This window comes from Salmo trutta, chromosome 30 (assembly GCF_901001165.1).
Source record: "Salmo trutta chromosome 30, fSalTru1.1, whole genome shotgun sequence".
Taxonomy (NCBI): Eukaryota; Metazoa; Chordata; class Actinopteri; order Salmoniformes; family Salmonidae; genus Salmo; species Salmo trutta.
Window position 1 is genome coordinate 1,686,498 of NC_042986.1, and position 12,495 is coordinate 1,698,992.

The 12,495-nt window shown below is 43.0% G+C and overlaps 1 protein-coding gene across 3 annotated transcripts in view; it reads right to left on the minus strand.

Moving 5' to 3' along the window:
* The window catches only part of LOC115168938 (multiple epidermal growth factor-like domains protein 6), a 198,501-nt gene that overhangs the window by 113,863 nt on the left and 72,143 nt on the right, over positions 1–12,495 (minus strand). For all 3 annotated transcript variants that reach the window (XM_029724469.1, XM_029724470.1, XM_029724468.1), the window contains one exon: positions 4,879–5,001. In XM_029724469.1, coding sequence (XP_029580329.1) covers positions 4,879–5,001 — 123 coding nt within the window. The remainder of the gene's footprint in view (positions 1–4,878; positions 5,002–12,495) is intronic.

The following is a 12,495-nucleotide window of genomic DNA, read 5'->3' on the forward strand; positions in this document are numbered from 1 at the left end:
AAGAATGTGCAGACCAGCTGGCAAGTGTCTTCACAGACATTTTCAATCTCTCCTTGTCTCAGTCTGTAATCCCAACATGTTTCAAGCTGACCACCCTTGTCCCTGTTCCCAAGAGCTCCAAGGTAACCTGCCTAAACAACTATCGTCCTGTAGCACTCACATCTGTAATTATGAACTGTTTTGAAAGGCTGGTCATGACACACATCAACACCATCATCCCAGACACCCTAGACCCACTCCAATTCGCATACTGCCCCAACAGACCCACAGATGACACAATGACTCCACACTGCCCTCTCCCACCTGGACAAGTGGGGAAATAACTATGTGAGAATGCTGTTCATAGACTACAGCTCAGCATTCAACACCATAGTCCCCTTCAAGCTCATCACCAAGTGTTCCTGGATTTCCTGACGGGCCGGCGCCAAGTTGTGAGGGTAGGCAACAACACCGCCGCCACGCTGACCCTCAGCACAGGGGCCCCTCAGGTGTGTGTGCTCAGTCCTCTCCTGTACTCCCTGTTCACCCACGACTGCATGGCCACGCACAAGTTCAACATCATCATTAAGTTTGCCGATAACACGACGGTGGTAGACCTGATCACCAACAGCGATGAGTCCGCCTACAGGGAGGAGGTCAGAAACTTAGCAGTGTGGTGCCAGGACAACAACCTCTCCCTCAACGTCAGTAAGACCAAGGAGCTTATTGTGGACTATAGGAGAAAGAGGGGCTGTTGTGGAGTGAGGGGGCTGTTTTGGAGCGGGTTGAGAGCTTCAAGTTCCTTTGCATCCACATCACAAAGGACCTAATCTGGTCCACACATACCCACACAGTCGTGAAGGGGGCACGGCAGCGCTTCTTCCCCCTCAGAAGACTGAAAAGATTTGGCATGGGCCCTCGTATTCCCTGTATATACTGTAGCTCCATTCTTGTGTATTTTATTATATTCCACTTGTGTTACCATTTATTTTAAATTCTTAATTATAAGCAATCATTTGGAATTGTTTTACTATGGTCATACTACGGATCATTTAGCTATTTGATTTTCACTTGTAGGTCCTCTTTAGGTATAAAAAAGAAAATAATTATTTGATAAATTATTGAATTTGACCTTTACTACTACTGTATAGCCCAGAGAAACGCATTGAAAAACACATTCATAAATAGCAAAGAAGACAGTCAAAAAACGTAACATAAGAAACATGGTTTTTAAGAGTTTGTCCGATATCTAGGAGATACAACAAAGCTCAGGAAATACAGTTGAAGTCAGAAGTTTACATAAACCATAGCCAAATACATTTAAACTCAGTTTTTCACAATTCCTGATATTTAATCCTAGTAAAAATTCCCCGTCTTAGGTCAGTTAGGATCACCACTTTATTTTAAGAATGTGAAATGTCAGAATAATAGTAGAGAGAATTATTTATTTCAGTTTGTATTTCTTTCATCACATTCCCAGTAGGTCAGAAGTTTAAATACACTCAGTTAGTATTTAGTAGCATTGCCTTTAAATTGTTTAACTTGGGTCAACCATTTTGGGTAACCTTCCACAAGCTTCCCACAATAAGTTGGGTGAATTTTGGCCCATTCCTCCTGACAGTGCTGGTGTAACTGAGTCAGGTTTGTAGGCCTCCTTGCTCGCACATGCTTTTTCAGTTCTGCCCATATATATTCCATAGGATTGAGGTCAGGGCTTTGTGATGGCCACTCCAATACCTTGACTTTGTTGTCCTTAAGCCATTTTGTATGCTTGGGGTCATTGTCAATTTTGGAAGACCCATTTGTGACAAATCTTTAACTTCCTGACTGATGTCTTGAGATATTGCTTCAATATATCCATGTCATTTTCCTACCTCATACGCCATCTATTTTGTGAAGTGCACCAGTCCCTCCTGCAGCAAAGCACCCCCACAACATGATGCTGCCACCCCCGTGCTTCATGGTTGGGATGATGTTCTTCGGCTTGCAAGCCTCCCCCTTTTTCCTCCAAACATAACAATGGTCATTATGGCCAAACAGTTCTATTTTTGTTTCATCAGACCAGAGGACATTTCTCCAAAAAGTCCGATCTTTGTCCCCATGTGCAGTTGCAAACCATAGTCTGGCTTTTTTTATGGCGGTTTTGGAGCAGGGGCTTCTTCCTTGCTGAGCGGCCTTTCAGGTCAATATAGGACTTGTTTTACTGTGGATATAGATACTTTTGCACCTGTTTCCTCCAGCATCTTCACAAGGTCCTTTGCTGTTGTTCTGGGATTGATTCGCACTTTTTGCAGCAAAGTATAAAGTTTGTTAAAAAGAAATTTGTGGAGTGGTTGAAAAACTAGTTCTAATGACTCCAACCTAAGTGTATGTAAACTTCTGACTTCAATTGTATATATGTACACACTACCGTTCAAAAGTTTGGGGTCACTTAGAAATGTCCTTGTTTTTGAAATAAATACTTTTTTTTGTCCATTAAAGTAATTTTGTAAATTACTTTGTAGCTGGAAACGGTAGATTTTTTAACGGAATATCTACAGTTGAAGTCGGAAGTTTACATATACTTAGGTTGGAGTCATTAAGACTAGTTTTTCAACCACTCCACAAATCACTCCACAAATCGAACACACAAATGAAGGTTCTCCAGATACTCAACTAGTCTAAAGAAGGCCAGTTTTATTGCTTCTTTAATCAGGACAACAGTTTTCAGCTGTGCTAACACAATTGCAAAAGTGTTTTCTAATGTTCAATTATCCTTTTAAAATGATAAACTTGGATTAGCTAACACAACATGCCATTGGAACACAGGAGTGATGGATGCTGATAATGGGCCTCTGTACGCCTATGTAGATGTTCAATTTAAGAAATCAGCCGTTTCCAGCTATAAGAGTCATTTACAACATTATCAATGTCTACACTGTATTTCTGATCAATTTGATGTTCTTTTAATGTACAAAAAGATTTATTTCTTGTGACCCCAAACTTTTGAACAATAGTGTATATATTTATTTTTACTCATAATTTGGGTAGGCACAAAACTACCTTCATAGTTCAATTTAGTTTTTTTCACCGGTCCTAGTTACCTTCAGACGAGTCCCGTGACACTTGTGGGGTTCATAGAGCAAAACGTAGAAGATCATCGTATTCGTGAGAATCTCCCTTTTCCACAGTGAGGTCACATTAATTTGTAGCCCAAATGATTCGGAAGCTACAAACAGAAGTTAGCACATCAATGGTACCGACTTCAGACGAGTCCCTTGCCACTTGTGGTGGTCGTAGAGCAAAACAGAGAACACCTTCATGTACCTGAGAGTCTCCCCTTTCCATAGTAGTTTGTATGACAAACTGTTCGGACTCTACATATGTTTTAGTGAGAAGACAGATTTTCAGGATGTCACTTTTCACTGCAGATGCGGAAGTGCAACATTGGCAGATGCAGTGGATTGGGACGCATCCAAAGCAAACAAATATATTTCTACCTTAAACTGACAGATTTTAAATGGGGATTTTTTTTATTATGTTACTTAGATTGACACACCAGTGCGTCAATCGACTCAAGTGGGTTAAACTCTTTATTGTTGGGAAGGGCTCATAAGCAAGCATTTCATGGTAAAGTCTACACCAGTTGTATTCGGCGCATATGTACAATTTGATTTGATTTGAGTTAACCTGACATGCTGTTGTTGTGTGCCATAGCCATGATACAGTGCAATGTGAGAGAGAGAAAAAGAGAGAGAGTGTGTGTGTGTTCATGTATGCGTGTGTGCATGTGTGCATGTGTGCATGTGTGTGAGAGGAAGAGAAAAGAGAGAGGTAGACACTGCGCTAATACAGTATATACGCCCAGACACAAACCTGCTCTGTAAGGGCTGCTGGAGAACAGTTGGAAAGCACCTCTTTTGCCAGCACAAAAGACTCTTTGATTCCCCCTTTTGACACAAGCAGAAGGTGAAGACCCCTTTCCCTGCTTTGATGTGAGTCCCAGCCTCTACCATAGCGTAGTTTCCAGATGGTGAGGGCAACAATGGGATACAAACAGCACGTTGGACCAGATCCACCTCTTTCATCCCAAACCCCTATCACTCCCAAACCCCTCACCCCTGACCTTGGTTGACCTTAGGTGCCCCTCCACAGCTCCACCCTCCCTTTAGATCTCACTGATGGCTCCAGGGTAAAGTTCCCCTAGGTACAGTAGAGACCTAGAATCAGCTTCCCCTCGCCCAAGCCTAACCTTAACCATTAGTGGGGAAATGCAAAACTGACCCAAGGTCAGCGTCTAGGGCAGGTGTTCCCCAACTTTTTTCGTCCACGATCCCGTTTAGATATCTGAAAGTTCTCATGACCCCAACCACAATTTTTTTTTGTAATTAACAGCCAATGTTTACTTTTTTATTTGGGGCTATGGCAGGCAATTGCAAAACATTCTAACAGTATTTCTGATTGTTTTCTCAACTCACGATCACATACTTTTAATGTGGCGCTATACAGTCAATTGCAAATGAGTCTGACATTATCTCTTATCTCACCACCACTGATGTGATGGGTGTGCTTGGTGCATGTCGCATCGGAGCTTCTCAAAGTCAGGGGGCGTGGTCAACAGTGCGCTCCTCATCACTGCTCTCCGATTCAAGCGCATCAGTCAAGTGCGGACTTTTCCCACAATCTAAGGCCACTCTGATTGAATTTTATCGTTTAGATTTCAACAATCATCATTTCAATTTTTAAGGGTAACCACATTACAATGATTTTGAGATACAAACGATAAAAATAAAAACATTTTGGGGGTGATTTTGGAAATGTTCCTGCGACCCCATTTTCATATCAGGTGACCCCATGTGAAACAGGCGACCCATAGTTTTGGAATCACTGGTCTAAGGGCAATTTCACACTACTCCTTACCGATGCATGTCCGGCCATCTGTGTACAGGCGGGTGCCTGGGTTGCATTCGCAGTAGAACGAGCTTCTGGTGTTGACGCATCGGTGCTGGCAGCCTCCGTTGTGGACCTGACACTCGTCAACATCTGTGGCCAAGAAATGACAAAGAGCAGAGAGTAAGAAACATACTGCAAATAATATACAAATCAGTGTGATTGCTCTACAGTGAACTGTAGTGGAAGAGCTCTGCTATACAGTGTACTGTAGTGGAAGAGCTCTGCTGTACAGTGTATTGTAGTGGAAGAGCTCTGCTATACAGTGTACTGTAGTGGAAAAGCTCTGCTGTACAGTGTACTGTAGTGGAAGAGCTCTGCTGTACAGTGTAGTGTAGTGGAGGAGCTCTGCTGTTCAGTGTATTGTAGTGGAAGAGCTCTGCTGTACAGTGTATTGTAGTGGAAGAGCTCTGCTGTACAGTGTATTGTAGGGGAAGAGCTCTGCTGTACAGTGTATTGTAGTGGAAGAGCTCTGCTGTACAGTGTACTGTAGTGGAAGAGCTCTGCTGTACAGTGTATTGTAGTGGAAGAGCTCTGCTGTACAGCGTACTGTATTGGAAGAGCTCTGCTGTACACCGTATTGTAGTGGAAGAGCTCTGCTGTACACCGTATTGTAGTGGAAGAGCTCTGCTGTACAGTGTATTGTAGTGGAAGAGTTCTCGCTATACAGTGTAGTGTAGTGGAAGAGCTCTGCTGTACAGTGTATTGTAGTGGTAGAGCTCTGCTGTACAGTGTATTGTAGTGGAAGAGCTCTGCTGTACAGTGTATTGTAGTGGAAGAGCTCTGCTGTACAGTGTACTGTAGTGGAAGAGCTCTCGCTGTACAAGGTATTGTAGTGGAAGAGCTCTGCTGTACAGTGTATTGTAGTGGAAGAGCTCTCGCTGTACAGTGTATTGTAGTGGAAGAGCTCTGCTGTACAGTGTATTGTAGTGGAAGAGCTCTCGCTGTACAGTGTATTGTAGTGGAAGAGCTCTGCTGTACAGTGTATTGTAGTGGAATAGCTCTGCTGTACAGTGTATTGTAGTGGAAGAGCTCTGCTGTACAGTGTATTGTAGTGGAAGAGCTCTGCTGTACAGTGTATTGTATTGGAAAAGCTCTCGCTGTACAGTGTATTGTAGTGGAAGAGCTCTCGCTGTCAATGTACCACAGAAGCCCTGCTCTCGCTGTACAGTGTATTACAGTGGAAGCCCTGCACGCCTCTTATAGAGAAGCCTTAGACACACAGAGCAATCAGCAAGAAATACAGGCGCATGCCAATCTCATCGGGCCAGGTGGTAACTGGAGACAGATGGACAAATGCCAGGACAATTAGCAAAGCAAGCACTGGAGGGCCAGTAAACACACACTCACACATGTGCGCACGCACACACATTCACAAAGCCAGCCAGTCTAACCACAGACGCCCTGCGAAAATTCCATCGAAAAACATAACAGTTTCTTTCCAGCACAGTGGATATTGCTCTATAAGCTAACCTTTTGTTATCCTAAGGAGCCACATCAATACAATCAACAAGACACATGTGGCAGCAAACAGCAGTCACGACAAGTAAGTACAGTGTGTCTCTATTGTTGACTTTATCAAAGCCATCAAGTGACATTTTCTAAGTAAGACGAAAGCTTATTCTCCATTTGGGGTTTATGAAGAACAAACATGTTTTCCGTAGTTTCTTTGATTATACAGACATCGTTCCAGAATGTCAAGCCGCATTCCACAATGACACTGACACGCATTACTGTTATCATTTCAAGACACTGTGGTCACGAGGCTTGCCTTTCAAGCCTAGAAGAAACCATCTGACATGCAGACATCCACTAAACTTCCAACTTCAACAAGACCAGAGAGCACCAAAACAAAACCATGAAAGCCAGAACAAGAAATAGAAGGTATTTGGCTTTGGACACAAACGCTGTTAAACTCAGATGTCCTCTGTTGTCCTCTGTTGTTTTTGCGTCTGGTGCTATATATATATATATATAGATATATCAGGCATGTGCCTGAATGAGCCACCAGAGGACGTTATAAAAGGCGAAAGGAAGGATCTGGCTTTGGCCCAGGAGTGGAGAGTGGCCCAGTGGCCATTAAAACTGGGCAGTGTGATAAGCAGTAAATGCCTGGTAATCAGCCGGGGATTTAGTGTGTCAAGCATTGTTGATCGTACCAGTGGATTTATCTCGGTAGCGTGAGGGGTTTGGAGAGTTACAGCAACGCTCAATCTATTTATCGAGAGGAGGGAAACGTTTGAACATTTTGTTTGTGTGTCAGAGCAGAGTGTTGGCCAGCAGCAAAGTGTTTGTTGGGTTTGGTATTTGTATAATGTACATATGCGGGAATAACTGCACTTCATGAGGCCTTGGCCCAAATAGCCTAATCAAGTGTTGTGTCTGGGTGAGGTCAAGGTCGTCAGTTCAAATGATCTGAAAGTCCATTAACAGACAAAACAAACCATTTGTAAATCAAACGTCTTTATTTACAAAGCTGTCTCTCATCCTCAAATTGTATTTACAGCCATTTGAACCCCAGACACAATCCATGTTCCCAGATGCAGCTGTTCCCAGACGCAGCATGTAAATGCTATAAGGATTTGAAAATGTTGCTACTTCTCACAGCCAAGGGACAATTTACTGCTGGAGGGTCTTGAGACTGAGACTGGATGGGGAGAGTCAAAATAAAAACACAGAAATTAGTGGAACGACAAGAGATGTAAGCAGAAGAATGCCACGATGAAGCTAAGAAATGAAGGGTGCAGGGATCTTAGTTTCATTGCTTTAACATTCAGGAGCCAAACAAGAAGTTATGCTGCGTTTAGATGAGGGATGCAAAAAAGCGTCCTACCAGTCGGCATAGTGGGACAAGAAAGCAAGAAAGACAATGGTGGCAAAAGCAAGCCAGCATTACAGTATGCGTTGCTATGGTGATTTCAGTAAACACACATCCGGTAGAGAACAACACTATGGCAGATGGCAAAAGTTGAAATATTTTAACTCTGGCGGCAAGTCCCATCTACCGTGGCGGCTGACGGCATTCACCGCCAGTCTCAATGGCATTTACAATCGTTCTGTCATTGAAAACAATGACATCTGGTTTGCCGTCTACCATCTGCCTCATACCATGTAAAAGCAGCATTACTCAAAGTGAAACACTCATAATTCAAGTTAATGACACATTACCAACTGTACGTGTATACAGAAACCAATTATGGTTAAGAAGAAAAATAACCAACTGAAAAGAGCTCATCTTAACATCGTGGTTCTTCCATGCTCTCCCAAATGGCTGTTTTCACATATGTAGACACTGCTATGGTGCGGGAGATAATACATATGAGGTTGAAAAGTGGTGAAATATTACCCTTTAACAGGAATGGGTGGCCTTTCTTGATAAACACAAAGCAGTGCCAGACCACCCCATGGGGTGCTGTAAGGTAGAGGGTAAGGTAGGGTATAAGAGTACAGTCAAGTGCACTTGACTGCAGCATTGATTAGAGGTCAGTCTCTCTCTGAAGAAGGAAGGCAGACTTGTCCAGACAGCTCATCAGACAGTCTGGCACACTCTCTGAGGCTGCCCATGATAAAAGGGCCTGATTGCACTCAGGACTTGGTAGTACTCCTGTGATGATGATTAAAGGCCTGCCTATTCTCCTCCATGAGATAAATAATTATGTCTGACCCCTGGGGGCCACCAAACTTAAATGGCCAGCAGCCTCTGTGATGATAGGGACTTCTGAGATGATATACTGTACAATAGGCGCTACTAATATATTTCTCACTGCGCTGGCAACCATATTAACATTCTGTTGGCAAGATATCTGGGTTGCAAATCATTGTCTTAAGGGGGTAGGCACTTTGACATACGGTATGTTTCTTACCCCAATGGGCAAAGGCATCAGTCATTTTTTTAAGAGGGAGGTTAACAGCGTTAACTTTTTTCTTCTCATTACAACTGAACAGAATCTGGTCTAAGCATCAGCTCCATAACCTTATATCCTCTTGATAATTACAGGGTGAAACATGAAGGTGAAGATTACTCTCATATGAAACAATGGCAAACAAAATGGCCATTCACGGGTCGTGAACGTTGACTCCACAACAAAGTGGGGAGTACGCATTTCAATTTGAAAAATAATCATTGTTTCATCAATCATGCTGCTTCGAGGCATTTTATTAAGGCTGTTAATGTATGCAAGACACGGCATGTTTTCATAGGACACTGCCAGCAAGGAGATAAAATCCAAAGCCACATCAACACTGATGGAAAGCAGGGATTCATGAAACATGCCACGCAGACTTCCCACACTGGCAAGCTCTCACAAGCACGCACACTCAGGTGCGTGCACACACACACACAATCCGACCTCAGAATTGTTAATAAAGCAGGAGAATAAGGAACAACAGAAAACATCCCATTTCCATCCAAATCTGTTCTCTATGGCCACTAAAGTTACATACTGTGTATTTGCTTATCTGTGTCTGTGCAGAATAGCCTCCTGTTGCAGTACATTAAATAACATTATATTACACTGTATACAGTACATAGTCTACACATTTACATATACAGTGTATACAAAGTGAGCCTCCCAAACAGCGTACTAATCGAACACATGCAGGCACTACAGGCTAATGAGGACCCCCCCTGACAGATCTGCAAAGAATCTTATTTGCTGTGGCCCGGAGCGCTGACAGGAGGCTCAATTGACACACTGTGTGTGTGTATGCGTGTGCGTGTGTGAAAAGAGCCAGTGAGTTCTACAACCACCTAAAAGGAAGCGATTCCCAAACCTTCCGTAACAAAGCCCTCACCTACAGAGAGATTAACGTAGAGAAGAGTCCCCAAACAGATCCCAGAGTCCCAGGACAGCAACACAATTAGACCTAACCAAATCATGAAAAAACAAAAAGACAATTTCTTGACACCAGAGCTGCCGGAAAACGTGGTGAGACAGCATTTGCCCCAATACTTTTTAATCTGGTGTGGCGCCGTCACACTACTTTCAAAACTCTGAACGCTTTTACCAGACATATTCATTAGTTCACGTCATAAAAAAACATTGAAAAACATTTTGCAATGGAAAAGAAAGCAGGTTTTTCTTACTGGACAAGTTACATACAGTATCTCTCCCAATTTTAGCCTGTTAGCCTCAGCTTTGTCTAGTGAATGCAACCCTGTCCCTGTCATTTCACCCGGTAACTCCCACGCTCACTGCGATAGGTGAATTCACTTGTCAGTCACAGTGGTCTCCTAGCTACAGCCTACAGAGCCTCATCAACCACACCTCTTAACAACTTGTTTAGCTGCACAAACACCTTGTTGTTTGACTCTGTACTTGGTTTCTTTCTTCGCTCACACTCCTCTCCGGTCTGTAAGAATCTGACTTTGTGGCTGTTATTTAGTGGAAACCCTCCTCTCCTGTCTGCTTGTTTGCCCTGCCTCATGAGAGAGCACACATTTTCATGGAAAACAAGGTGTGTTAATAAAAGCAGTTAATAAAAGCAGTCATCCTCTAAAACTAGCTAGAATGATCTAATCTATAGCTAGCTAAGAAAACTAGCTACTAACGTTAGCTTTAGAGTAGCCTAGCTAAATAGCTAGCTAGCGAGCTTACATTAGCTAACTAGGTTGATGCAATCATGCAGCCAGCAGCTAACGTTAACAATTTAGACTCCTTGAATAAATGTGTTTGGCACAGGATAAAGATGATGAAATGATCTCCTGCTGCTACCCAAGGTCAAGGGAGACTGAAGTTCCTGAAAAGGTTAGTCAGTCAACATGGGGGACTAGTATGAAGAAAGTATGAAAATGTATGCGCTCACTACTGTAAGTCGCTCTGGATAAGAGCGTCTGCTAAATGACTAAAGTGTAAATGTAAAAATGTTAGTCCAGTAATGTAATTGTATTTCCACTGCAGGTGATTAATCACTAATGTTTGTGGCGCACATGTCACTGTCTTAAAAGTTAAAAACCTACAAATTCTGCCACAGAGCAGTTTACACAAACAATAGGAAAACATTTGTCAAACCATAACAGATGGCTAATGCAGAAAGAGAGAATTTATAGATTCTAGCACCACCATAACGTTCACAAATACAGAAACAGGCAGCTATCATCAGTCTTTTTTGACAAGCTAGTGCATAGTGACACCTACTGATATGAACTGGTAATGCAGGTTTGGTTAGAATAGAGTGCAGTAGAATGAGTGACATGCAATAAAATCTACTTCATGAAAAGGGGGATATTATTTTCAATTAACATTTTGAAAGTACTTGATTTAATGATTGAATATATGGATTTTACAGGCAATCAGTTCCTACAGTGAGCGCCAGGGAACCAACCTCTGGTGGGCCAACAACCTCTACCTCAATGTCATCAAGACAAAGGAAATGATCGTGGACTACAGGAAACAAAGGGCAGAGCGCGCACCCATTCACATCGACGGGGCTGTAGTGGAACAGGTCAAAAGCTTCAAGTTCCTCGGTGTCCACATCACTAAGGATCTATCATGATCTACACACACCAACACAGTTGTGAAGAGGGCACGACAACACCTCTTCTCGCTCAGGAAGCTGAAAGGATTTGTTATGGGCCTCAGATCCTCAAAGTTCAACAGCTGCACTATTGAGAGCATCTTGACTGGCTGCATCACATCTTGGTATGGCAACTGCTTGGCATCCAACCGCAAGGCGCTACAGAGAGTATTGCGTACGGCCCAGTACATCACTGGGGCCGAGCTAACTGCTATCCAGGAATTTTATACCAGGCGGTGTCATAGGAAGACCCTAAAAATGGTTAAAAAAAACTCCAGCCAACCAAGTCATAGACTGTTCTCCCTGCTACCACATGGCAAGCAGTACCAATGCTCCAAGTCTGGAACATGCCGTTTTCACATATGTAGACACTGATATTGTGCTGGACATAATGATATGAGGTTGAAAAGTAGAGGAATTTATGTTTAAAGACATTGTAACTATTCTTTGCATAACGCTCTGCCCTGATATAATAGTTCACTAAACTACAGAGTATGCTGTCCATGGAAGTTGTCTCTGGCTCTTTTGATATCAGATTCAGAATGGGTTTGTGGTAGTTTCAAAGGGTTTGATCCACCTTAGGCAAGGAGTGTTTCCAATTCACATGATCCGACATGAAAAAACCCAGCGCTTTAGTCATAGCACAGATGAAAAGAGAAACTACACTACAAAGTATGTGGACACCCTTCAAATGAGTGGATTTGGATATTACAGCCACACCCGTTGCTGTCAGAGCACACAGCCATGCAATCTCCATAGACAAACATCGACAGTAGAATGGCCGTACTGAAGAGCTCAGTGACTTTCAACGTGGCACCGCCTTTCCAACAAGTCAGTTTGTCAAATTTCTGCCCTGCTAGAGCTGCTTCGGTCAACTGTAAGTGTTGTTATTGTGAAGTGGAAATGTCAAGGAGCAACAACGACTCAGCCGCAAAGTGGCAGTCCACACAAGCTCACAGAACTGGACCACCGAGTGCTGAAGCATGTAGGCCGTAAAAATAGTCTGTCCTCGGTTGCAACACTCACTACTGAGTTCCAAACTGCCTCTGGAAGCAACGTCAGCACAAGAAC